The sequence below is a fragment of the Cebus imitator genome, unplaced genomic scaffold, assembly GCF_001604975.1.
Source record: "Cebus imitator isolate Cc_AM_T3 unplaced genomic scaffold, Cebus_imitator-1.0 Scaffold254, whole genome shotgun sequence".
In the NCBI taxonomy this organism is placed as follows: Eukaryota; Metazoa; Chordata; class Mammalia; order Primates; family Cebidae; genus Cebus; species Cebus imitator.
Window position 1 is genome coordinate 1,258,459 of NW_016107569.1, and position 27,499 is coordinate 1,285,957.

The 27,499-nt window shown below is 50.1% G+C and overlaps 1 protein-coding gene across 5 annotated transcripts in view; it reads right to left on the minus strand.

The window, feature by feature from the left end:
* The window catches only part of FUBP3 (far upstream element binding protein 3), a 60,138-nt gene that overhangs the window by 1,928 nt on the left and 30,711 nt on the right, over positions 1-27,499 (minus strand). For 3 of the 5 annotated variants that reach the window (XM_017499079.2, XM_017499076.1, XM_037728047.1), the window contains 16 exons: positions 26,057-26,090; positions 23,704-23,753; positions 23,177-23,248; positions 21,881-21,938; positions 19,693-19,855; positions 18,348-18,446; positions 16,017-16,121; positions 13,931-14,033; positions 13,027-13,127; positions 9,811-9,952; positions 5,737-5,897; positions 4,897-4,970; positions 4,492-4,572; positions 4,285-4,361; positions 1,757-1,828; positions 391-518 (listed from right to left, as the gene is read on the minus strand). In XM_017499079.2, coding sequence (XP_017354568.1) covers positions 391-518; positions 1,757-1,828; positions 4,285-4,361; positions 4,492-4,572; positions 4,897-4,970; positions 5,737-5,897; positions 9,811-9,952; positions 13,027-13,127; positions 13,931-14,033; positions 16,017-16,121; positions 18,348-18,446; positions 19,693-19,855; positions 21,881-21,938; positions 23,177-23,248; positions 23,704-23,716 — 1,449 coding nt within the window. In that variant the 5' untranslated portion in view covers positions 23,717-23,753; positions 26,057-26,090. The remainder of the gene's footprint in view (positions 1-390; positions 519-1,756; positions 1,829-4,284; positions 4,362-4,491; positions 4,573-4,896; positions 4,971-5,736; positions 5,898-9,810; positions 9,953-13,026; positions 13,128-13,930; positions 14,034-16,016; positions 16,122-18,347; positions 18,447-19,692; positions 19,856-21,880; positions 21,939-23,176; positions 23,249-23,703; positions 23,754-26,056; positions 26,091-27,499) is intronic. The other 2 variants (XM_017499077.1, XM_017499078.1) reach the window with 2 other exon arrangements.

The following is a 27,499-nucleotide window of genomic DNA, read 5'->3' on the forward strand; positions in this document are numbered from 1 at the left end:
GGCATGGCTGACGGCCTGGCCACTCCACCCTCCTCGAGAGCAGCTGCTAGGGCACACCATTTGCACTCGGCCCTTTACAGTTAGGGAAACTGAGGCTTAGAGAGAGAGAGAGACTACTACTTAGCCCTGAGGTCTGGGGCCTGGACTTGAGGAAAGATCAGGCACTTCCTCGCAGGGGCTGCACCACCAATCTCCCTACTAAACTCCTTCCCTGGAGCGAGGAGGGACGGGGCGGGGGCTGGAGCTGGGCTCTCCGCGGAGGCAGCCTCACTGAGGAGCAATGGGCCTAGAGGCTCCTCCTAGCCCAGTGCTCTCACCCCGGGGTCAGGAAACAAGAGGCTGGAGAGCAGGGGCTTGGGAGTGGCGCGGTGCCGGTGATTAGCTACAGACCTGGCTGTGGGCCTGCGCCTGCCCTAATGTCTGCCCGTAGAAAGCGACCTGCTGTCTGTAATATTCCGCCCAGGCCATTGTGTAGTCCGGCGGGGAGCTGGCCTGAGGAGCCGTGCTGGCGGCGTGACCTGGTTGACAAAGGAGGAAACGCAGGTTAACGGGAGTGAGGGCGCACGGGGCAGGGGCCCTTCCCGACGGCCCTGGGCATCCACTCTCTGGAGGCTCTCCCTCCGGATGCCGGAAGGCAGGAAGGCCGGGAGGCTGCGGTGCGCGCAGCTGGTGCTGCAGGAGTGCTTGCTACAAAAGGTGCTGTTAGCCTTTGCTGCCGGTCCCCTGCTCCGCCTGTGAAGACCAATCCTCACGTCTGCCTTCTCTGCGGAAGTGCATTCTCCGCATCTGCCTGCCTGCGTGCCCCGTCAGCTCCCAGGGGCCCATGACAGAGAGAGAAGGGGGGATTCTGGGATTGGGGGCGGGGAGGACGGGAGTGCCTAGCCTGGGTACCTGTGATGGTGTCCAAATCCCGTGAACAGCTTGAAACACAGGCTGGGAACTGGGATTCGGGGAAGACTGGACAGCTGAGCTCGCACCAGGTCCCCAGGTGACAATGACTCAGCACTTCCACCTCCAGGCCCTAGAAGGGCCATGAACCTGGCGATGATTCCAACACTAGGGGGACCATTTCTCTGGTGGCCTTCAACCCCATCTCTTCCAACCAGCAGGAAACACCCTCCAGACACCAGGCATGTGAGATTCCTCTTTAAACAAGACCCCAGTCCTCCAGTCACTGTGGAATCTGTCCAGAATCTGATACTAATTTTAGATGACTCCCCGGAGACCCTCGGCTTGCTGGGTCCCTTGCCCTGCTCCGAAGGCTGGTTTCGTTTCTGGTAGTTAGAAAATGGGCCTACTTAAGAGGAGAAACTAAGCACCCAGCTCCAGTGCCCATGTGAGGCCCGCTTCCGAGTCTCCGCCTCTCCTCTCATCTGCCCTGAAGCACCGAGACTGAGAACAAGATGCCCGGGGGATCTGTCTGCCGGCCTGGCAGCACCCAACTGGAATCATTCAGTCCCTAAGGAGACCACGCTTCCAGGCACCATGCCCACCTCTAAATGCTGCTGGACCCAGCAGGGGGAGAATGGAGGAGAGGATGGCAGGTCTGTGCCGGGCAGCAGGGCAGCCTGCGGTCACTGACTGACTACGCCCAGGCTCCCGACAGAGACAGGCAGGCGGGTGCCGGGGTGCAGGATGAAGAAACAATGAGCTCAAGGCACACGAGGAAGGCGACAGTGAGCCTCGGACTGTGAAGTCTACAGGCTGGAGGGGACTCTGCTGCCGGAGCCGCATGTGAGGAGGGCCGGGCACTCACTCTGCTTTTTGTAATAGTCTTCCCAGGCCTTGCTGTAGCTGGGCTGGCTGCTCTGCGGCTGGCTCTGCTGGCCTGTTCGAAGAACACAAAAGCAGTCAGGCCTTCCGGCTCCTCAGCCTCGGCCCTGGCCTGCACTCCTCCACCTCACTCCTGGCCACACATGGCTCCACAGCCCTGCCTGGGAAGGAGGTGGCAGCTGGCAGGGCTGGGAGGAGGGTGTAACTAAGATTACTGTAAGGGTGGGGCTGGGCAGATGGGTGGCCCCTCACAAGACAACCAGCAAGACTAGGCTGACCCCTTTCAGATGGAGACTCGAGCAGTGGGTCCACAGAGGGGGCTCAAGGGCCACAGCCACTGCTGTTTTGGGGCTCCCCAGTCAGCCTTCCACAGGACAAAGACTCCAGGGGCTGCTGACCGCACTCTTCGCCTGGCCCTCTGCTCAAGGGCTGGGGGCTGTGCCTCTGGACCAGCGGAAGTAGAGGGGCCACTCGGCTCAGGGGTGGGCAGTACCAGCGGGCTGCTGGACCCTGCCCGGCCTCAGGCCACGCTGGGGTGGGGGAGAGGGAAAGCGGATGCACGTGTCGGGGTGGTCCTGCCCTTCTCTTCCCTGCAGGACCCTGGGTTCACCCGCTAGGCTGTGCAGGCAGTGAAGACGGCGGGAGGCGGAGAGACAGCTGGGGAAACAGAGCCTCCGCGCCCTGCCAGGAATAAGAGCAGTTTCAAAGACTTGACCACAGCGGTGAGTCAGAGTCAGGACCTTTCCTTCTGCCCAGGTTGGGGCTGGCTCAAGTGTTCACCTGTCAAGGCTCACAAAAGACCCCCTCACTATCCCGTCTCCGGTGAGGACTACAGCCTGAAACAGGCAGGGAGGACGAGCCGCTGCAGAGAGCGCAGCCAAACGCTTTCTCTGCTAGTTCACTTGCTGCAGGCTGAGGAGGAGTGTGCAAAGCAGCACGCAGTGCGGGGTCAGGAGGGAAGGAGACGCCCGATTCCTCCCACAGGGGCACGACGAGGGAGTGACAGGCAGCAAGCACTCTTCCGTCAGACACAGAGGGCGCCAGCAAGCAGGACTCTGCTGCCAAACACTATTCCACCAACCCAAACCAGCTGTCAGCCACAAAGCCCCTGAACAAACCAATGAGCCAAGCTCAGCCACCCGAGGCGAAGGCTGCCTGACCGTGGCAGGACCACTGGCGGCTCCTGTGCGCCCCCTTCCTCTTCCCATAGGCCTTTGCCAGCTCCAAAGCTGGCAAAGCTGGCAGCACCCCCCTCAGGGAGCCATCTTCCCCAATGGCCTCCCAGGCCCCAGTGTCTCCAGAGTCAATCCTGGCCACCTTGCTGCCTGGAGGATTCCCTCAGACGAGAACAGTACCCAAAGGCCCTGGCACTGTGAGCGCAGCTCCCACCAAGAGGTCAGAGGAGACGAGGCAGGGCCGGACGCCATGGAGAAGCAAGCAGAGGGAAAGGGAAGGGTGATCTGGGTGGTGTGCAGGTGCTCACTGTGGAGCGTTCGATGATGCCTGAAACGTTTCGTAATAAAATACTGGGGAAAAAGGGAAGGAACACAACTCTACAATTTCAGAGCATGCAAGCACTTTAGAATTCCCTCCCAAGCCCTTCCTTTTACATGTGACAAGTGGAGCCCCAGAGAAGGCGGCGTGTGCCTAAGGCCACACAGCACTGGCCTCAGGACTCTGTGGAAGGCTGAGTGGCAGAACCCCAGAAAGGGGGCTCAGGCCCTCCGAGCCAGGCTGTGAGGCACGGCCTGCAGCCTGGATGCTGTGAGAATCCGCAGACACTGAAGAAGGCTTTCCAGACACAGATGGAAACGCAGACGAGTCAAGAGAACCTGGCTGGTACTAAGGTAAGGGTTGTGCTTTGCTTTGTGAAGGCCATGCCAGAGCAGCCAGACCAGCTCTGAAACCCAACGGTGGCTCCTGAAGCTGCTGTGGGGACAGAGTGGGCAGTGGCTCTGATTCCCACCAGAACTTTCTCCTTCACAGCCACTTTACCTGGAGAGGCGGCATGCAGCAGAGGGCCTTCCCTAACTGTTTGCTTCTAAAAAGTTCAGGAGCTGGAAGCACGAGAGGGGAGGGGAAGGCAGCCACCCAAAGCCGGGGGAGGGAACTGGGGGGCCAGGAGCCAGGCCCTTCTCCACCAGAAGAGGAGGGGCAGAAGCTGGCTCAACCCATACCCACGGCTCACTCCTGTGTGGGGAACAAGACTGCCAGAGGCCCAGAGCTCTGAGGAGGACAGGTGGGCTGAGAGCCAGCCCACAGTCCCCAGCCCGCCTGAGGTTTGTGCAGTTTCCCTCACAAACATGGGGCCTTTCTCTGAGCATGCGCACCCCACAGCATAGGCTGCGGGTGGCCCCAAGCCCCACCCGGGGGGGGGCTCCTTATCATTTGGGAGGGACATCCTGGGCCTGCTGAGTTGGAGTGAGGGCATTTCAGCCCCCTGACTTCTGTGGGCCCCAGCCTTTCTGGAGGGCATGCACTGCACTGCACTCCCCACCCCGAGTCACTTACTTGGGACCTGCTGTGTGGGCTGCTGCCACGCCTGGTAGGTGCTGCCCCAGCCCTGGGTCAGAAAGGCCGGAGGACCACTGTGGATGACAAGAGAGTCACTCGTTCCTGTGGGTGTCTCCCTCTTCACTGCTCCCCTCCCTCACCCCAGCCAGGCATCACGGATGCTAGTCCCGTCTGCCCCTAGCTGAGTCACAGCAGGTCACCTACCTCACGGGGGTGCTGTGGGGGTTCCCGTTCACCTTGGCAGCCATGTTTGGGAAGCACCCAGAGCTCCTTGGAGGAAAGGTGCTGCGAAAAGGTAAAAGAAACACAATGCAACTGAGCACCCCCAACACAGGGCTCGGCCCCCTCCTCAGCCCCAGGGCACTGAGCTCTCCTCCAGGGGGCGGTGGGACAGGAAGACCCTCTGTCCTCTGGAGGTTCCCACCCCATTGCTGAAGTCAGTGAGTGACAGGCTGAGGGATCACTGGTGAGAGGAGAAGAGATGAGTCCTGCCCACACCCAGAACTTCAGGCCCTGGCTGGCCCTCCCTAGAAGGAGCTGGAAAGGAGGACAGTGGATCTCTTGGGAGCAAGTGAATTCTCCCAGGCAAGGCTGATGCGAAAGACTCACTTTTGATGAGGTGGGGCAGGTGGCTGGCTGAAGGGACTCTGTCCGAAGGCTCCAGGTGCTCCAAGACTGGTCCCCTGTGGTGGCACAGAGGGAGCTCTCACCCACTGCTGGCTGCACAACTCTGCCCTCTGCCCAGGCCCACCCCAAGGCAAAACCCAGCTTTTGGGGGGCTGGAGTTGAGTGAACTAAGGGCACCTATGCACTCACACTAGCCTTCCTTCCCACAGCAGGCTGCATTTGCAGAGATGGCTCCTGCCCTCCAGTGACAAATACCACCACACAGCTAATCCTGGCACCACCACAGTTGCCCTGGCATATCACCCTGGGGGTAGGGACCAACCTGCTTGACTCTCCCGTCAACTTAGGCTGGCCCAAGGCTCTTTCTGCCATTCTACGTCCCCATTGAGGTGAGCAGTGGCCCATCTGTCCTCCATCAACACTCCCTTTCTTTATCTGCCTTGAGGTGCCTGAAACTAAAGCCAGAGTCAATGAAAGCTGCCTGCTGGGCTGGCCGCCAGGGCGATGCCAGCAGAGTCCCGGGGCAGTGCTGGTGGGAGGCTGCTGCCCCAGCTGCTCATATAAGCCTGCAGGGGACAGCTCTGGGGCCTGGGCTGCTGTGGTCTTGGTGCACCCTGCCAGGATTCCTTCCTTGCTTCTGGGCCTGGCTCTGGCACTCCCTGGGTTGCCGACCCTCCCCCTCGGCAAAGCAGGAGGGGGCTGCCCTCATGTGATGTGAGAACCAACAGGCACAAGCACAAGGTTTTGGGAAAAGCTGGTACCTTGGACATCCAAAAGAAAACAGCTATTATTAAGCCGGTGGGGGAAGGACCTGGTACGTACGCCAACTTTCTCATCTATGAGCTGCCTGGCCACCTCGATCTGCTGGGGAACCCCCCTGATGGTGAATCTCCGCAGGTTGGGGTCGCTGTTGGGAGGGGGGTTCCTCTGGAGCTCCACATGCGCCCCTGACTGCTGGTTGATGCTTTTGATGTTCTCGCCCCCTGCAAACAGAACACAGACAGAAGAGTAAGCAGCCACTGTGGCACTTGCCCTGACAGTAGAGAACTACTCTCTACTCTAAAGTGGTTCTAACAAAACCAGGGCTCTCTCACTTGCAAAACCAGCTGTTTGGAGTGAAGCTGGACTTTTTCTCAAAGCCAAGCTGAGGCCACAGATGCCATGTGGCACCTCCATGTGGATGCCCACGTGTGAGCTGAGGCCTGTGGGTCCACACCATGGTGCTCACCCCTGGGGGCCAGCTGTGGGGCTCCCGCCTAGCTGGGAACAGCACTGCCCTGCTTAGCACAAGAACAGTGACCCAACGGCCCCTCCATGGCACAACTGGGACCTTGAGCCTAGCTGTGGGCAACTTTTTCCACAGGCCAAATAGATGACCACAGGCCCCAACCATGCCTGGAGCCCACTTGGGCCTTTAGTATCTGACCCTTCTCAAGACTCTGCCTCCTCCAAGGGGTGATGGGTCTAGACAGGCAGTGCAAGGATGGGGTGGGGGTCAAAGAGGCCTGGGTGGAGCAGAGCTAATGAAAATTTAGTTGGTCTCTTTCAAAAACCTGTAAGAGTCTCAGTCTCTTAAGGAGATTTGCATAATAAAAGCTCCAGCAGCTAACAACGGCTGGATTCTTCTTCTGAAGAACTTGCGGATCTGCTCTGCTCAACTCCGCGGGGGATGGGGGTTTGTTAGGAGGAGCCAGCATACAAGGATAACTTGGAGCAGAGTTTGGCAAAAGTGGAGAAAGAGGCAATCCGTTCCAAAGCTGGTAAAGGGCAGCAGTGGGCCACAATGATCAACAGCAAAGACCAGGTGCCAGTGTCAGCCACTCCTCCCTGCCCAGTCAAAACGGACCCTAAAGGTCACGCGCCACCTCCCAGACACCTCCACAACCATCTAAACACTCCAAGCTTCCCTCCACCCACTGCCAGAAAAGTCCCGCCTCACAACCTATCAGGCCAGGCAGGAGGGGAGGCTAAGAGCAGAGACACAAGCTGCCTCTTGGCAGGACTCTACCGGGGTAAAGGAGCAAAAAAGGAGACCCTGGCAGGTTGTCCTTCCTGATGGTAGCAGGAGCAGTGCTTATAAGGGAGGAAAGACACCCTGGCATGCAGATAAGGTCACATGCAGAAGAGGTCAGTTAAGTTTAGGGTGGTCTCAAAAAAAAAAAAAAAAAAATCAACAAAACCAAATGTTGTGCTTGTGATTTCCGCAAAGTACTGCTGAGTTTCGGAGAAGCATCCCTACATTTTCCGCCCTGGCCATACCCGCCTCTTCCTGGGGGCACACCAGGCCAATGCCCACAGCTCTGATTTGCCTCTGGGCCAGTGTGAACTCCTCCTGGGGAATCTTTACTTCTGCCCTTTACTCAGAAGCCATGGATTTTATCTTCTTTGCACCATGAAAAGTAGGCTCCTAGGCAATGGTTTTTGGAGAGCAATAAAGAATAGGAACTTGGCTGAGTGTGGTGGTAATCTCAGCACTTTGGAAGGCCAAGGCAGGCAAATCACCTGAGGTTGGGAGTTCGAGACCAGCCTGGCCATCACAGAGAAACCCCATCTCTACTTAAAACACAAAAGTAGCTGGGCATGGTGGTGCATGCCTGTAATCCTAGCTACTCAGGAGGCTGAGGCAGGAGAATCGCTTCAACTTGGGGGGTGGAGGTTGCAGTGAACCAAGATAGCGCCAGCCTGGGCAACAAGAGCAAAGCTCCATCTCCAAAAAAAAAAAAAAAAAGAGACTAAAACGGAGACCATTTTCACAGGGACACCTAAGACTCGGGGGAATCCTACCAGACTCCAGCCAGATTCACTTGGTTTGGAGGCAAAAGCACAAGGGTGCAAGTGTCTCAGATTGAGAGCCCTGGGGTACCCAGACAGCTGAGGCCCCAGCCCTCATTGCCGGGCCCCGGGGCCCTCGTCCCCAGGCCTCGGGAGCATGATAATAAGGTGAGGAGGCGCCACAAAACCTTGTGGGGCCAGAAGGAGTTAATTTAAGTTCATCTTTCTTCAAAATGAGGTCACTAACTTGGCACATGGTGGCTGTCCATAGACTCATTCAGCAGCCCGCTCCATTCTTCTTCCTGACGGGGGGCAGAAGCGCCCCACCAGTGGCCCCCTGGCTGGATGTGAAATCGTAAAGCAATTAATCAAACCTGCAAAAAGGCCTGGCTGACAAGACCAGGCTGGCTGCGCTATCTGTCAATGTTGCCGTGTTTATCATGGAAATCCAGCAGGGGCCAGGGAGGCTCCATGTCTGTCCAGGCCAGAGGCCAAGGAAAGCTGGGCCTGACTGTGTGGGGCTCCTTTCTCCCTCGCCCAGGCGCCTATCTCAAGGAAAAGAGATGCCTCACAGGGGCCCCGAGGGTGGGGTGTGTGTGTGTGTGTGTGACATAGAAAGACCCACCCATATCTGAGACATTAGAGCTGTAGACTGCTATTCAAGCATGGGACACAGTATCAGTGACTGCTTCGTTCTCATCACTGTTTTCTAGGAATCACTCAGGATGACTTTGCGGAGAACAAACTACGAGGGGCTCTCTGTCACACCAAGGGCTCACTATGAGGACACGTCATGGCGAGGCAACGACACTCGGTCAGGGTGTAGAGACACAAGTAAATGAAAACTTCGCTGACAAAATGATTTGCAAAAGGCCAAGAAAGCTGGATAGCTAATCCTCAGCCTACAGGCTTGGACGAGCCGCAGTCTCACAGCAGTCAGGCTGATGGCCTGCGCAGTGTGCGACTTCTGGCAGCCTTTGGTGCAGCCTGCAATATCCCCGAAACACTCATCAGCCCATACACCTGCCGGCAAAAGAACACAAACCCATACTGTTCCTACCAGCTCTGAATGGTTCATCGTCTAAAAGACAACATGGTTGATTGCATTTTGCAAGAGCATAAAACCCAGGGTCCGTGAGCAGTGACAAGGACAGCTCCTGGGAGGTGAGTGTGGGGGGGCTCCTGCCCTGCCCAGCTCTGGAAGTCTCTGCTGGTGAAGCACCCCCAAGTCCTGCCTATGAAATACAAGCACGCCTCAAGCAGCTAAGAGTTATTTGGTGATCAGAGAAATCTGAGAAACTCTGGAAAGAAGACTATTTTCTCCACAGGCTGTCAAATACTTAACGAAGGCAAATACGAAACCCAGCGACGATGGGAGTCCCCCGCTGACATCGAGGCCTGGCTCACAGCCCCACGGAAGCCGAGTCCTGCTGCCATGCTGGGGAAAGGCCCCACAGCCTCGGCCCTGGTCTCAGCAGCCTTTCTGGGTCCCAAGGCTGACCAAGATGAACTGCTGCCAATAGCTGAGGAATCTGCCTGTCCTCTCTCCTGTTTCTCAGCGAAAGCCCGGAAGGAGCTACAGTAGCCGTGAATGAGGGTTTCCTCCTAATGTCGCCAAAATGCCTAGAAACAACTAATAAATCAATGTTGGCTTGCTCCACACAGCGGCCATGATAAAAAAACGGTTCTTATCCTTTTATCCAGTAGAAAGGATAGAAACCATTTTCCCACGTTGTGCGGACCAAGACCAAATACTGAAATCTGGTAAGGGAAAGAAGCGACACGCTGTCGAGAAGGTATTTTCACTGAGGACATGATCTTAATCATCCCTCGAAGTTCCGTGGAGGTGAGTTAATTACCAGTCGATCGACAAGGCCTCCATCTTGTACAGGGCACTTTTTCACCAACCTAATCTGCCTCAACAGGCAGGGGGCTTTACTGTCGTCTCTCCATACTCACGGTGGAAAATTCAGTTTGTTCCTCACAACAGGCCCATCAGAAGCCTCAGAGAACCACGCCAAGCAGGCTTTTGGCAGAAGGCAGCTACTGCCCCCAGACCGGGCAGCCCCAGCCTGTGGCTGCAAAGGGACTTCCCTGGGGCGTGAAACCCCGGCTGCCTCTTACCTTTGCCTATGACGAGGCCACACTTATCAGCTGGCACCGTGTATGTTATCTCCTGGATGCCACCAGGGGCTCCCACGCTCCAGTCGCCACGGCCACGACCTCTTCCTCTGGCTACTGCCAGGCCTCCAAAGCCGTCTCTTTCCTGGAAAGATCACAGAGCTCTAGTGACTGCCACTGCCACAGCATCACTGCTCCCCCTCTCCAGGGAGGAGGTGAAGTGACAGGATGTAATCAATGCCACTCATTAGAACCTAGCACCTTTCCACACTTCCGATTCTGAAAGGCTCTTTCCAACCAGAATTAACACCAATCACAGGTGCATCCGGGGAGGACGTGTGCAGATGCACGCACGTGGTTACAAGAACAGCTCAAATGTACCCAAGAAAAATAGGCAGGCAGATACAAACTCCAAGGCTGAAGCCCAGCAGCCTTTCCCTGCAGCTTTCCTCACTGGAATCAAGAGCTGGTTTTTCCCTTGCAGCTGAAGCCGCTCTTTCTTGCGGTGGACACATGCTGGGCCTATGGGAAGTCAGGTGCTCGCAGCCTGCTGACTCTCCCCGACCTGGCACTGCTGTGAGTCACGACACCTGGCACTCCGATCAGCAAGGAGGAGGAATGGATTTTATTCTTGGTTGTTGTGCCCTCAAGCAGCAGCAGCAGCAGCAACAGATTCGAGAGTGGGCATTCGGGGCTACTTCAGAAGGGAGAGACAGGGAACCAGCCAGGGCCTCCTCTCCATGGGAGAAGTCTCTGAATCATTCTCCCACTGTCCACCCAGCGCACAGAAAAACCTCAATCTAACACCTGGCAGAGGAAGAGTCCTTTCATTCGGAAGGCAACAAGTCTCATTCCAGCTGCTGTCCTCTAAGTCATTTTGGAGCTGCTGTATTTAAACTCTTTTGTATGTTGAGGGTGAATCTGTCAAGCTATTTTGTGGAAGGGAGAAGCTGCACACTTTCAACACACTGAAGAAATTTTGGCAAAACCTGCTCATGTTGACTAAGAGTAAACTGAACGTTTATCCAGAATCTAAACCAGCAGAAAGCTGAGGTAATTGGAGTGCTTTTCCCCCGCATTCTGCTTTTATGAGAGACAACTGCCAAGTAAACAAGGCAATTTTAGGAATTTATGTTCACACATGCACATGAGCGCACAGCCAACTTTCTGGGCATGCCACAGATCTCGAAGACAAGGTTCTCTCCCAAACATCTCAGCCTCTGCAGCTCATAAACTTTTTTTTTTTTTTGAGATGAAGTTTTGCTCTTGGTGCCCAGGCTGGAATGCAATGGCGGGATCTTTGCTCACTGCAACCTCCACCTCCTGGGTTCAAGCAATTCTCCTGCCTCAGCCTTCTGAGTAGCTGGGATTATAGGCATGCGCCACCACACCCGGCTAATTTTGTATTTTTAGTAGAGATGCGGTTTCACCGTGCTGATTTCCAACTCCTGAACTCAGGCGATCCACCTGCCTTGGCCTCCCAAAGGTGCTGGGATTACAGGTGTGAGCCACCACGTCCAGTTAATTTTCTATTTTTAGTAGAGATGGGGTTTCGCCATGTTGGTCAGGCTGGTCTCGAACTCCTGACCTCAGGTGATCCGCTTGCCTTGGCGTCCCAAAATGCTGGGATTACAGGTGTGAGCCACCACACCTGGCCAGGGTTCACAAACTCTCACAAAAAAGGATGTTACAGATCATTTAGAGCAGGGGTACCCAATCTTTTGGCTTCCCTGGACCACACTGGAAGAATTGTCTTGGGCAATCCCATAAAATACACTAACACTAATGATAGCTGATGAACTNTTTTTTTTTTTTTTTTTTTTTTTTTTTTTTTTTTTTTTTTTTTTTTTTTTTTTTTTTTTTTAGAGAGAGAAGAGAACTCACTATGTTGCCCAGGCTGGTCTCAAACTCCTGGGCTCAAGTGATTTGCCCACCTCGGCCTCCCAAAGTGCTGGGATTATAGACATGGGCCACTGTGCTCAGCCCACTATCTCTCTCACTTAAAAAAATAAACACATACAAAAAAATGGAGTTGGTGATGTGAATTCAGATGGGACAGAGATCAAGTGGGACAGAGATCTGAAAGCACCTCAGGACCAGCAATTGCTCTGAGCAGAGCGACCCCACATTGACCCCTTTCACTCAGACATTTTCAAATGCAGCTTCTTGGAGGCAATGGTTGGTATATTTGGCTCTTTGCTGAGGTTCCAGCACAGGAGTGTCAAATCTTTTGGCTTCCCTGGACCACACTGGAAGAATTATCTTGGGCCACACATAAAATATACTAACACTAATGATAGCTGATAAGCTAAAAAAAAAAAAAAAAAAAAAAAAACCCTAAAAAAGATCTCATAACATTTTAAGAAAGTTTACGAATTTGTGTTGGGCTGCGTTCAATGTCGTTCCTGGGTCATGTGCAGCCTGTGGGCTGAACAAGCTTGATTTAGTGGCTGTTTTATAAACCGAAGAGTTGACTGGGTCTCCAGTTAAGACCCAAGACCCTCCCCTGGAAATTCTGATTCAGCAGATCTGGGGTGGGGGCCTACACATTTGTGATTTGAGTAAGAACCACCAGATGGCTCTTAGGGGATCACAGGGAGAGCACTGCCTGGTAAAAAGCCTGAGTCTGCTGCTGAGAACACCAGACCCAGGGGTTCAAAGGCTGCTCCAAGGTCACATGACTGATGTCAGAGCTGGGACTATAATTTCCAATCTCTTGTTTTATTCTTCAGTTTTGGTCATTCTCAGATTTATCCTCAGTCCTGCCATCAGTTACAGAGGTTCCTAGCACTGTCACACAGGCTGGCTCACAGTCCAAAGATGTGCATGAAATCTAGTGCATAAAGGCAGCTTCAGGACATCAGAGGACTCTGAAGTACTTTCTACCACTAGGACATAGTTTAACATTAACTACACTTGATTATCTGAAACTTGGTGATCAATCTACATGGTATTTCTCCACATAGTTTAAACAGCTAGAAACTTACTGTGTAAAGGCAAACTAGATGCTGTGGTAAATAAGGTAGAAGAGCAATTAATGAGCAGGAAAAAAAATCTCATGAAGGCGGGAAAGAGGCTGATGCAGAGAAACTGCTGGCTTCCAAAAATGTGACTTGCACCGTCTCCGGGCGACTGCTCTGTGGTGCTGCCTGGGGAGCCTCGGGTAGCACTTTCCACTTCTGCATTTGAAATACTTGAGCTCCACAGAGCTGGACCCACCTGGGCTGTAAGAATCAGCTCGTTGATGATGTGCGCTGCATGCTGACACCGATCGGGAGGGCCCATGACCTGTGCAGCTCTTTCTGGACTAATCCCATCGTCTGAGGAGCCAGGATTAGAAAAAAGCCCAGCGTTAGAAGGAAACAAACGTTAATCTGATTCCCAATCAATACTCTTCCCCGCAGTGCCAAAAGGGGCAACAGGAATATCGCCAGCTCCAGGGACTCTTTGGAAGTGATGTGGTTGATAGGAAAATGTGTGTAATTATATCATTTCGCATGTTTCTGGTCAATGCTCAAATCTTACGCAATTATAACCATTTTAAATATATATCATTAAAGAACTAAAACAAAACTTGACTTTGAAAAAGCCAAGGGCAATGGAGCAGAGCTATGGCAACAGTTCCCGGAAATCGGCCTGCCATGTTTTCCTCTTTTCAGACCATGTAGAAAATTTTGCTCATAAAGGCAAATTTATAAAATTTAAAAATCTGTCCTTTATTGTAAGATGTTTTGTCTTTTTATGTGGGTTTAAATTATCTCGAATTTAATAAAATCAAAATTATATATATATATATTTATAATACTTATATATATTTAAATATATATATATTTTTAAATTCTACTTGGCAAAATCAAAAGCTGACATACTATGCATTTTACTAGTCCAAGAAAAAAAAGAAAGGCCTGGAAATCATTCTGGAGAAAGGTGACCAACATACATACATACATCCAGGGAGAGAAAGGAAGGGCAGGAGAAGACACTAAGATTGGTCATCTGGCAGCAGAATGTTGCAAGGCAGAGAAAGGTGAACACACATGAACCAGTAGCCAAGCCCTTGTTTTGTTAGGTGTTTTATCACCATCCTTATAACACTGAGGATTTTTAAATAATCAAAACCCACCTGGTTTAAACTGAATCCTCACACCAGCATCATTCTGGATCTTTTTGATCATTTCCCCGTTTCTTCCTATTACAATCCCCACAGCAAACCTAGGCACAGATACCTAGGTACAGAGAAACCAAACCTCATCAGAACTTTTCAAAAACCTGTCTTTTTAAAGTTTTTTTTTTTTTTTTTTTTTTTTTTTTTTTGACACAGAGTCTCGCTGTGTCGCCCAGGCTGGAATGCAGTGGCACGATTTCAGCTCACTGCAGCCTCTACCTCCCGGGTTCCAATGATTCTCCCACCTCAGCCTCCTGAGTAGCTGAGACAACAGGTGTTTGCAACTATGCCTGGCTAATTTTTGTATTTCTAGTAGAGATGGAGTTTCATCCTTATCCGCCAGGCTAGTCTTGAACTCCTGACCTCAGGTGATCCACCTGCCTTGGCCTCCCAAAGTGCTGGGATTACAAGCGTGAGCCACCGTGCCTGGCCAGGACACGTTTTTTTTTTTGGCGCAGTCTCGCTCTGTTGCCCAGGTTCCAGTGGCATAAACCTTGGCTCACTGCAACCTCCGCCCCCCACCCCCTCAAGGTTGAAGCCATTCTCCCTGCCTCAGCCTCCCGGGTAGCTGGGATTACAGGCACCCGGCACCTGCCACCATGCCCGGCTTATTTTTCTATTTTTTAGTAGAGACAGGGTTTTGCCATGTTGGCCAGGCTGGTCTTGAACTCCTGACCTCAAGTGATCTGCCTGCCTCGGCCTCCCAAAGTGCTGGGATTACAGGCATGAGCCACCACGCCCGGCACAGGACACATTTTTTAACACACAACTTAGTTTTTATTACAGTGCATTCATGGAAATGATATAATAAAGGATATTTTTCCCTTTTAGAAATAATATTATGGTTGATGACTGCATTCTTAACTGTTAAATGCATCCAATTTGAGATATGATCAAAATACAAAAATGAATAAACCTTACAGATAGATAAAAGATGAAAAGTAGTAATCTTGCTTTCCAATAAACACACCATACACACTGATTCACATTGATTATACTGGTAGCTCTTTTTTTGTTTTGAGACACAGCCTTGCTCTATTACCCAGGCTGGAGTGCAGTGGCATAATTGTAGTTCACTACAGCCTCGATCTCCTGGAAGGTGTGATCTCCCCTCCTGAGCCTCTAGAACAGGTGGGACTACAGGCATGTGTCATGACTGGCTAATTTAAAAGAATTTTTTTTTTTTTTTCTGCTAGAGACTGTGTGGCTATATTGCCCAGGCTGATCTCAACCTCAAGTAGTACTCCTGCCTAAGCCTCTCAAAGCACTGGGATTATAGGCGTGTACCACCATGCCCAGCCCTGGAGGTTCTTTAAAATGTATTTTTTTCCTTCATTTTTCTTTTATTATGGCAAATAGACACAATATTTATCATTCAGTGACTTGTAAGTACACGATTCAATGACGTTACATATATTCACAATGTTGTGTAACCATCACCACTATCCATATCCAAAATATTTTGTCATCCCCAACAACTCTGTACCCATTAAACAATAACTCCTTCCCCCAGCATCTGACAGCTTCTACTGTGCTTTCTGTCTCTATGCATCTGCCTCTTCTAGCTGCCTCAGATTAAGTGGAATCCCACAGCATTTGTCCTGTATCTGTCTTATGTCACTGAGCATACCGTTCGTAAGGTTCCACCATGTTGTTGCATATAACAAAATTTCATTGTCTAGAATAGATTCTGATCCTATTGCAACCTCATCAATAAACACAGGCTGCTGAGTTGGATAGAATCATGACATACATCACCAAGAACATAAGAACTTTGGTTTTTACCTGGGCAACTGGTTAGCCTCTAAAGCCAAACTTCAAAACCAGGGGAAATGGCCCATGCCAGGAAATGCTGCCAGCTCTCCTCACTGCAGGCCGAGTCTGACCCAGTCCACCCTCACACCCACCCTAAGAAGTGGGCAAATTCTTAAAGGTTTTGAGACAAAAGTTAACCAACTTGCTCAAGGTTAAAGAGCCAACGGAAGTGTGACCTACAACTTTAACCCTCATCTTGGTCGCCCACTAACCTGTCATTTAAGCATACCTCTATACTGCCTCCTCCCATTCGGGAGCTGAAATCACCGCGTACACCCCGAAAGTCAGCTTGGTCTTTTTCTCGGATAATCTCTAGTACCATTTCTCTTGCTTGCTGCATAAACACAAACAAAAAACATTATGAGAAAAAAATCCTGAAAAAAGATAAAACCTTTCTTGAAATTTCAAGATCAACACCTCTTAAGCTGGGTTTAAAGATTCAGAAGGTGCTCAGCTGTAGCACAATTCACTTATTGCTTACGGGACATGTAGGGGATGTGTGCATCAAATCTTAAGTGATGTGTTCTTTATACTGCCCAAATGTCCACACAGGTAAGGGTCCTTCTTCTTTAAAAAGTCTCAGTTGGGTCAGCACATCTGCGTGTGATCACAAATGGATTCCTATCGCCCCCAGGTGTTTTTAAACGTTTAAATCTTTCTCTTTCTGATCAACAAAGTGGATTGACCTAGGTGTTTCTTGATGCCATTTCTTTCTAGCAAGAAGGGGTGTCTGAGAGCTCCCACTGAGGGCAGGTCCATGACGGAGAGGAGTTTGTCAAGACTTCACATCACAGGGGCACTCCAGATTCAACTGCCCTTCTCCCCTAAACATGCACTTGGTAAGTCTATCCCTGCAAGTCGGCCAGCCCACGCCAGCACCAGCCACACAGGAATCTGCGCTAAAGACCTACCGTACCTTACAACTCAAGGGAATGTGAGAACTGTGTCTGGGAAGAAACAAAACAAACCCAACAGCAATTTAAACCTTAGGACATGTGGAGAAATCTGGACATGAGATGTGTTAGAAGTATAGTTTTCTTAGGCTGGTTTTTCTGAGGAGATACATGCTTAAGGATTTAGGGGTAGGGTCATAACATCTGCCAATTACAGTGGTAAAGAAACACACACACACGCACATACAGCAAATGTTACGCAGTTTGAAGAAATATATAGGTGCCGTAAATATAGTAGACTCCATCTCCTAAATAATAAAACAATGTGAGATACAGTTTTAAGATTTAAAAAATACTAAAACCCGTTAAGTTAAAATTATTTTCCTGCAAATTTATGAAACATTAATGGTATGTTATTTGCTTGGGGTTTTTCCCTACAAAAGACACCATCGGGCTGTGATAGAGGAAGAAGGCCTCTGAAGGAGGGTGGCTGAGCCGCAGGCACTCTGTGGGCACCCCCAGCCTGCCACAGGCCTGGAGTCTGACGCCATCATCCCGGAGTCCATGGCTGGACTCTGAGCAGGGTGGGGAAAGGCGAGAGGCAATCTGACTCCTTAAATACCCAATTGTTCACACTGAGAGAAGGCCAGGAGCTCTGGAGGAGGCAGCGCATGGGGACTCTGGCCTGATGGGAATGAAGGACCACATCACTGACTGGAGTCCCTGGGCAGAACCGTGCCCACCACTGCCCTCACTCCTGTTCCAAAACTGTTATTTTACAGGCGTACCTTGACCAGCTTGGCTGAAGGATAGGGTTCAGAATTAGGGGAAATATTTTGCCAGGGATAGAAACCTTCACTGCTCCCAGAGAAAACCCGCTGCTGATGGTGGCCTGGCTCGCCGAGGAGCATCGCCCCCGAGCTACTCTGAATGTGGCAATGGCAAGACTGCAGGTGGCAGGAGAAAAGTACATTCGTGTTTCACTGAGAACAGACAAAAACCCTACACCCTCCGCTCACCTGAATTCCTGCTGCTAGCAGGGGATTTAAAAACAAAACCCTTACTGCTTTCAGCCAGCGGGGCTGTCTCCCCGGGAGGCTCAGGGTGCACGACACTTGCTATGAGGCTGCACAGCCACAGCCACTTGGGTGGCTCTGGTACCTGCGCTCACCTCCAACCTCAGCTGAAGAGCTTGCCAAATAAGCCCAGAAGAGAGCAGGCAAATAACAGCCAAGCAGAGCCTGCATCTAAGCTACCGCTGATCAGCAAATCACAACTGCACCTGGAGGGATGATGCAGGGAAACAACAAAAACCAACTGCACCTGACCCGTGCTACCAGCAAAAGCCCGGAAACGTGCACATGCGCAGTCCAGAATGCTCGCCACCAGCCTCAGGTGTTACCGGGCATTGAGATGAGGCCAGTGTAAATGAGGAGCTGTTTTTATTTAATTTGAGTGAATTTAAATAGCCACAAGTAGCTAAGGACTCTCGTTGTGGGCAGCACAAACCTAGATTCTTTTCATCGACCAACTCTGTTAAGGAAAACAGTTTCCCTTCGATACGGAACAGCCAGTTTCACGATGACTTGAGGAAGATCAAAGCTCTCGGTTACCACAAGTCATAGTCCCATGTCCAGGACTCACCCAACGCATGGTTTCTTTCCTACCTGTACTTTAAATGGGTCTCCAGTGATACGAAGAGGCTTGTCTGCTCCCGTGGGCAATGGGCCGTCCTGGATCATGACCATCTTCACGCCGGTCCGCTCCTATGGGGGAACACACGCCGGCACAGCCCTCACTGTCATGAATGAGGATGCAGGGCAGCACAAAATGGGATCCAGTCACACCCACCATAAGCCCACATCCCACCCACCACCAGGGGCTGCCTTGCAACGCGGGCCACAAAGCTGGCTTCTATGAGAGCCGACACAGGTCGGGTAAGCCCATGTCCAAACAGGATATGTAAAACTATCTCTTAAAATGATTCTTTCTACTTTTTCCAGTCCCTGGAGTGGCTAAGCACGACGGAGCTACTTTTACTGAATGCCATGCACTGGGCACACGCTCCATTTCACACGATCCAATCAGAACTTCTGCGGAACTGAGTGAAGTCCTGCCGTCTTTCCACTTCAGAGCATGCTGCCCTTCGATCCAGAGCTAATGAGTGGGGGACTACAATCTGGAGGCTGGGATCCCAAATAATAAACTTAGTCCACATTAGGATACCATCCTTACAACCAGGACCCAAGGACCGAATTATGAGATGGCACGAAGGGAAGCCACAATCCTTTACTCGCAACTGCAAAATCCCTTTTAGGAAAGAAAAGTTTGCTTATAACTAACATGGCAGCATAACTGAACGCATGCCATTATACTTTTTGCCTTTCTCTGAGTGTATTACTTTATTTCGCTATAGAAATATGCATTTCATTTCAGGGTACAGCCCAGAACTAGCTGGGAGTGTCAAATTCTGAAACCTGTTTGGTTCCAAGTGTCTCAGATGAGGGATTCTGGCAGTGACAGCAGCTGATGCTCATGGAGCATTCACTCACTAATAGGCTCTTGTATAAAAAGAAAAGAACGGCGATTATTTCAGCTCCATCACAACAGTGAAGCTAGCACTTGCCCCTTTTGACACACAAGGACCCTGAACCTTCAAAAAGTAAATGAGCACATTCAAGACCAACCAATTAGTGAGGAGGAATGCTGGGTCAGGGCCCCTGACTCCAAACACTGCAATTTTGTCTGAGATGTGTTCCTCTGATGACAAAAGCAGCCCTCACAGAGCTCACGGCCAAAAAGGCTGCTGAAAGTCCACAGGGGCCCCTGCTAGCGCACACCTGGCCTAGTACTTGGCATCAGGCATGGCCATGGTATATGTTCAGAAGCTGTCTGTCAAACGGGGGAAGGAAGCCAGCCCCGCCAGGGAATGCCGGCCGAGAGCAGCTCTCCCGGGCCTGGAAGCTGAAGAACTGCCGAGGACGGCCGCGCGCTCCAGGCTCCGGGTCATACCTGCAACTGCTTGATTGTTTCCCCTCCTCTGCCGATGACCAGACCCACTTTAGATGCGGGAATGAGAATCTCCTGGATTGTGCTGTTGCTGTCTATGTCATTATGAAAGCCAGGTCCATTTCGACAGCGGTCCACAATCTGCCCCAGGAGTCGTTTGGCTTGTCTTTGGGAGGGAAAAGAACCACAAGAGAACCAGCATTAAAGGAAGATTCTATGTGCAAGACAGGCAAACAGCACTGAGGGAAAAACCTGAGGGAGTCAGGGCAGCCCTCCATCCAGCTCCAGGCTCCTGCCCCCACAACCCGGAGGTCTCTCTGCCATCCGCCACGCTACTGGGCTGGAATTTAAAAGCAACACACACCACAGTACCAATGCTGCGACACAGAGCCGTGATGAGCGGGCTACTGCCAGACCCCACCCCTTTCAAGCCTGCCTTCTGCTCACGCTTGTGCCTCCACAAACGTGTCGTCTCCTACGAGGATGACAGCTGCTCTGGGGGCAGAGACCATCTTTTACCCCGTTACATCTCTCTGTTCCAACATGATCCTTTCACAGAGTATACTCAATACGTATTTGTTAAATAAATGCAGGCAGGAGAGACAGCCAGCAATGAGTAAGACGGGAAGAAAGAAAGCAAGGATTAGTACTCACTGTCTGAACTCCCACGCTCCACGCTGCTTCTTCATCACCAACCACACTGTTCTATGACTTTTAAGCTACGGCTACGAATCCCAGTTTGGTTCCAAGAGGTGGGAAGGGGAGGCGGTGCTAGATGCAGCCGCGCACTCAGACACCTGCTTGGAGCTCTCCATGTCAGCCAAGTTGGGACCCTGCATGTCACGTGTCCCACTATTTGTGTTGATTTACTTGGCCGGGGGGGGGACAGAAACTGCAATGTTGCAGCAGCACAACCCGGACTACCACAGTCATCTGTTGTGCCGATTGCCTTTTCTGCACCAGAATTTCTCCTGGCTGTTATTGCTCGTATTTATTCTTGAAATTGCCACACATAATCTGCTTTTTGGCTTTTCTAATGGAGAAGAATTCAGCCACTGAACGGGCTGGCTGTGCTGCTCACTGAAGAAAATGCAGTTTGTTTCCTCCTAAAGTTAGAATCCCACCACCTCCGCTCCTTGGGTAGACACGAAGCAGGAATGGTTAGAAGACTAGGAAGAAGGAAGAGAAAGGCAGGAAACAGATGTTGCCTTTCGTAGTGTTGAGCCTTTGTGCACAGATCAGCTTCGTGCGTCTCCTCAGTTACGGCAGCTTTTTAATATTTTGCTAGTGTACTAGATTAACCTGTGTTGGAAGAAAAATGCCTCGACTCCAGCAAAACCATCCAGCGTGCCCGGTAACGCACACCTGCCAGCGGTATTTATTCTGGTTCACTGCTTGCAATATGATGGCAGAACACGGGAATTTCAGCTCATCTAGACTCCCTGAGAAGTGGAAACAATGAAACAACCCTACCTATTGAGCCAGATATAATCTTAGCACCCCGTCCCCAAATACAGTGCTGCTCCGTAGACTGAAGAAGGACAGCGAGCAGGCTCTAAGGCAGTACATTCCCCTTTCCCGGCAGGCTCTTGGATTTATGAGGCCGGCACCTGGCAGACAGTTCTGAGCATGTGAGTAACAGGGTGGGAAAGCGGTGTTAGTCTTAGGGCCGTCGCAAGGGCGCCAAAAGGCAAGACATCCTCTGGCCAGTCTGTACGGCCCTCTGAGTAGAGCAAAGGTCATGAAGAGTTGATTCATTTGGTTCACAAATATCTGAAGGGGAACAGGATCAGCCCCAGCCAAAAGACCTGGTACCAGGATTCTCAGTAGTTCACCAAGTGACTGGCTTACTAATCCAGACCTGCTCAGGTGAAGGTGTTAAAACAAGGAAGAAGTAAGTTGATTAGAGCATTCAGGTGGGGTGAATGGACACTCCTGAGACCCTGGTTTGAAGGAGATGTTATGACAGCTGTGGGGTTTGGAACAAAGGTGATACCTCCTGGATTTAAGGTGACAGAAAAACCCCTGGCACAGTAACCTCCCAGATTTTCTTCCCTAGAGAATTATTTGCCTGTGTGGCCAGACTGCAGCACAGATTGACAGTGTTCAATAACAGTGTTGCCCTTCCATTTCTCCCCATTTGGGGAAGGAGGAAGAAGAGTGAAAGAAAAAGTAAATAAAATAAACTTACTCAATACTTTCTGGGGTTCCGGTAAGTACACAGGGCCTCTCTGGAATCCCAGAACTCTCTATAAGAAGAATCAAGAAGATGAGGGTGTTGGTGGGCATCGGGCACAGGCACCTCTGCCCTGTACAGACTGTCTCTCTAGGGGCTTCCTATGCCAGCCCCGCAGAGGCCCAGGCTCCCAGAAAAAGACAGTTTGCTTCCACTTGTGGACAGAATGTTAAGCTGGTAGCTCCACCCTAGGTTCCTGAAGTAGAAACAAGGCCCACGGGGAAGCCAGAAGGACACAACAGAGGTTTGAGTCGGTCCTGATACATCTCAGCCTCACTTCTGACCCACTCACATGCTAGTAGTTAAGTCACTTTATTGTGCTATTTCTCGGTCTCTCCATCTGTAGTTTCATGGTCATTTGTCCGCACACGGCTAATAAGCTAGTACACTTGGAAGGAACCTAATGACATGCACATCAGGACCAGACCAGTCACTGCACGAACGTCCCAAGAGATCAGTGACATCTATGTGGAACTGGGCCACTTAACAAGAGAAACACGTTACTTTCCAACACCACACAGGATGCCTAATTTTGCTCCTAAAAATTTGCTTCTTAAAATCCTTCCTCAAAAAAATAAAAGAGAAATAGCTAACAGGAGTTACTGCCTTCAAGACGCTGTAGTAAGTATCTTTTAAAATGACACACATTTCTCTAGCCAAATGTCCTTCAAACTCCTTCCTCTGCAATGGAAAGAGGTCAAACTCAGATGACAAAACCATAAATAAAATAAAAATTGTTCTTCACTCCATCCCTCTCCATATTGCATGGTCAAATGGACCCAGCTAGGAAAGGTCCTAAAACATGTTCAGTGAGTGATAATTCAGCCAGGACCCCCAACTATTCTCTTCCCAAAAAGGGAAGGGACAGTCACATCCAGGGGAGCCAGCGTGCAGTCAAGGAGTGACCCGAAAGCCATAGGATTCCTACAGGTCCCACTATGCCACTGTGTCTGGCATAACATTCTGGTGCAGAAAACATCAGGTCCTAGAGTGGCAGGTGTTTGGGAAGGGGCCGTGTCTGGCCACAGAGCCGAGGGAGCGTTTACCCCAGAAGCCACACAGGAGGCCTTATCTCCGGGCCCACCTTTGCTCTGATCCCTCTGGTTCTCATTTGGGAGTTCAACTCCAGAAGTGCAAGGAAAGCACCAATCGCATATACTTACCCAAGCAACAAGCAAAGTACCGAATCTGGACATTTTTGCAAAATACTGATTTCTATCAAATTGATATCGATTTTTTAAAAGCCCTTACCTGAAGCAATCTGAATTTTGCAACCAGATTCTGCTTGAATCCGTGAAATCTGTTCACCTCCCCTGCCGATAACTGAAACAAATTGAACAGGGTCAGAATACGAGCCCCCATTCCATATCTAACCATGCATGCATGAATGACCCCACGAATTCCATAAACTGTTATGCTTGGCTCACACATTACACATCAAGTTGTCCCAGTGAGCCCATCTCCACTCTTTGGGCAGGATGGCAGCAGAAAGCCTGTGTGAAAAGCCTATAGGCAGAGGATATTCTAGCTGAGGTGAGGAGAGGTGGGGAAACGGGGGGCACCCACGGCCCAATGCTCTGCTTTCTCCCTCAGCCTGAAGAGACCTGCAGCACTTCAGGGCTGTGGGGAATGGCAAGTGCAAAGCCTTCTACTACAGGTGACACTCATGAGAGAGATGACAACAAAAAGAACATCTTGGCAAAGGAGCTCAGAAAAAAAAAGAGAGGAAAAAAGACGAGACAGGAATCAGGGAAAACGTAGACAACACGGATACTTACTAAATCCGACCATTTTGTCAGGCACTTTGAATTCTTCCGTTATTACTGTCCTAAAAACAAAGAACATTTTGGAAAAAATATAGAATACAGAATTTTGTAGCCATTTTAGGTCCCCAAACTGCCCATACTGACCATGTTGCAAGATAAAAGCTTAAAATCCATCAGGCCAATTTGGCCAACAAATCTACCACCATCTACAAAGAGTGTCACTTAATAAGCCCTCTGGTCAATCATTCCTCCCAGAGATCTAAGCCTCTCATTTCCTTGTGTCAGAGGAAGAAACCTCTGGGTTTTCATGAAACCAGCAGCTCCTCTAACAGCTGCCTTCTCTTCACACAGCAGCTCTCAGTGTTGCCTCATTCTGCCTGGTGCGATGCTCTCTACCCAACGGGTCATCAATCCCTGGTCGCTGAAAGGTCGTCCGGGGCCGTGGGAGAGGTTTAAACTTCTATTATGGAGTCCTCTCTGGATGAAGAAATACTCAAGTTTTCTTCAACCTTCCTTGTTTTCTAATCTTTGTCTTGTTTTCTGGCCTCCCTTTTAATTTATGTCTGTTTTTTAAGGTGAGACGCCCCAATGGAACCAGCATCTGATGGAGGTGTAATCAGTGCTGACCAGGACAGAGTAATTACCTCACTTACTCTGCAAGGTAATTCTGTTAAATGCTAGCCCATCCATTATGTGCCTTTAAAAAACAAAAAAACAAAAAACTACTACTGCACTGGTTTTTTCAAACAAACCTTCAAATCTGCCATACAGTGTATTGTGGACAATGTCCAATTTGCCCAACACCCCAGAAAGCAATTAAATCTAAACATTTACCTTGGGAGGATGCTAAATGCAAGTAGTTAAAAAAAAAAAAAGCAAGCATTTTTAAACATCTCTCACACAGCTGGATTTTTACCCATCATGGAAAGGATTGAATAAGTGCATGTTTTTCGGGAAAGTGCAGCACTTAGAAGAAATGCAATTGCATAAACAGCACTTGCCACCGTATCATTTTGATGGGAACAAACAGTCTTCTCCTTGTGGAGTTTATGTTCTCAAGCTTATGTGCAAGACGGGATCCTCTCCACCTTTTGGGGTACATACATCCTCCCCAAATCAGGCAATTCATTCCCAGCTTCCTAATCAGTAACGCCATGGGTGTGAATGCCAAGCCTTGGCGTCCCAGCGCGTCGTGCAGAAGCCAGGTCCCTGTCAGGATGTGCTTCCTGACTCTGCTGTGAGGGATGGATGGCAGGGCTTCTGTACGTTTAGCCAGGAGGCTGCTGCTCACATCACGTGTAGCATGAGCTGTCTACTCTCAGAAAATATGACCTGGAAATTGACTAGAGGGGCTTCAACACTACTGCAATACCAAATGTCACAAAGCCCAGGCAGCTCTTGGCCCTGAGAAATAGCTTTAGCCAACTCTGAGGAAGAAACATACCAAGATAAACTGCTCTGGGTTTCCTGGATGAAAATGTTCTAATCTAAATGCAAGGCTGAAATCTGTCTAAGGCATAACGTATAAACACCTTGGAGAAAAAAATCCTGACTAGTTATGGCTTTATAGGAAAGCCAGCATTTGATACTAATAATCACCTCATTAAAATTTTTTAATTCATCAACAAACAAAGCAAACAAAGAAACAATAATAAAAAAAACCAGGATAAATCTTTTGTCTAACTGATGTCTGGTGATCTCTAGACACTCCCAAACATCTAGGCAGAATACAAGATGACAGAATGCTGAAAGAAGGTTAAGGATATGTTACAGCAACAGATATATGGCACAAAATTCATCCTTCCAGAAGAGAAACTGCGGCAGTTTCTTGCATATTTTTTCCTTTTTGAAGTGGTTTCACAAGGGCCACTGTGACCACAAATATCCCATCTTACAGACTGGCCTTTGTAAAAGTCAGGGCTCTTGCTGTATCTCTCTTAAATCCTCTATGTTTGACACAGAAACAGAATCAGCAGGGCTGAGGCTCTCTGGCAAGTCCCTATCCCTTTGGAGGGATGGAACCCTGGCTTCTGGCCTCCCACGCACACTCCCTGGGCACCCAAAGCATTTCCTTGTGAGCGCCCGACCCTCACACTTCAAGGTGTCTCTTCTCAGGTGAAGGGGCTGAGGATTTTAAGTATTTTAAGTTACTGCAATAATGGCTGACTTTTAATGCCTTGTATTAGTTTACCCCTGAGCTGACACTATCTTGGAAATGGCTAGCAAAAAACTCGAGTCTTAAAGAAGCCTCACCCATGGTTTTTCACACTCTCAACCTCTGACTTCCTAGCACTCTAGTACAGATGGCAGATCAATAAACAATTAGAAATGATCAATAAATAATAAAACATAACCCACTGCTTACCTTTGATGTACCAAGGCCCCTAACTGGTTACCTACTGTGGCAAAGAGAAAGAGAAAAAAAAAATCAAAGCATTAGCACGGATAAACTAACTTCATCCTTACCATTCTTACCATTTCAGGGGCGGGGGGGCAGGGGAAGGCAGAAAGAAAGCAAACAGTAATTTAGGCTCAGTGGCTGAAATGAATGCGTTATATGATATGAAACAGGAGGGGACATCTTGATCAACACAGTCTCTAACCCAGTGTCCAGCTGAACACAGGATAAGAAATTGATCTGTGTGTCCACATGCTGAGAGGCCTGGGAGAAAATCCTGCTAGCCTAAATCCCTCTACCTTCCCACCTCCCTGCAGCTTTGGATCCAAACTCAATGTAAAGATGGAGAGCGATCCTTCTTTCTCTTTTAAAAACAAATGAGAAGATTTAACCTCCGTGGATGCATTGTCAAAGACTGCTCCACAGCAGCTGCAGTCGTGAAGAACATGCACATATGCTCCTCCTGGCCACAGGGGAGGAGACGCTCCCCTGGCCCCCCCACCAACAGCTTAAGCATCTTAGGGAGAGGATCCGGCCTCCTCCCTCCACAGGCCTCGTCACAGACCCACCACAGCAGTCCATGTGCAGCGGACACTAAGAATGAGCAACGCCTTTCAAGCCCATTTCACAGAGACAACAGTGCCAAACTGCTTCTACTTATTAAAATCAACTTGGTAATCACATTCCCACAAAACCACTTTAGCTAAGCTGTTTGTTCCCGTTTCTACTCTTTCAGCTATTGATGAGTGTCTCCTTCACCAGCCATCAGCAAAAATGATTCTCTGGTGTTTGTCTTTTGGAAAATGTAGCTCAAGCAACACAGTCAGCAGACAATGAAAAGTAAAAATCCTAAACATATCACAAAGAACTGAATGCAGGGCCGGACGCGCGGACACGGTGGCTCACGCCTGTAATCCAAGCACTTTGGAGGCCACGGTGGGTGGATCACCTGAGGTCGGGAGTTCAAGACCAGCCTGACTAACATGGTGAAACCCCATCTTTAAAAAAAAAAAAAAAAAAAAAGAGAACTGAATGCACATTCTAAGATGCTGAAAAGGGCATTCAGAAATACAGCTTTGGGGAAAGTTATTACAAGGACATGAGATGAGTCAGAAAGGATCGATGACACCAACTTGAGGACAGAGAGTGAAATGGTTTGACATCTGAAATACAACTGAAATAGAGAGCCAATTACTCTTCTTGGGCTTAAACTCACTGCTGTCATTCTCTGACTGGACAGTAAAGGCACAAAGGGAAAAAAACCAGACCATGACATTTAAAAAGAAGAAAAAGCAGGGCCGGGCGCGGTGGCTCAAGCCTGTAATCCCAGCACTTTGGGAGGCCGAGGCGGGTGGATCACGAGGTCAAGAGATCGAGACCATCCTGGTCAACACGGTGAAACCCCATCTC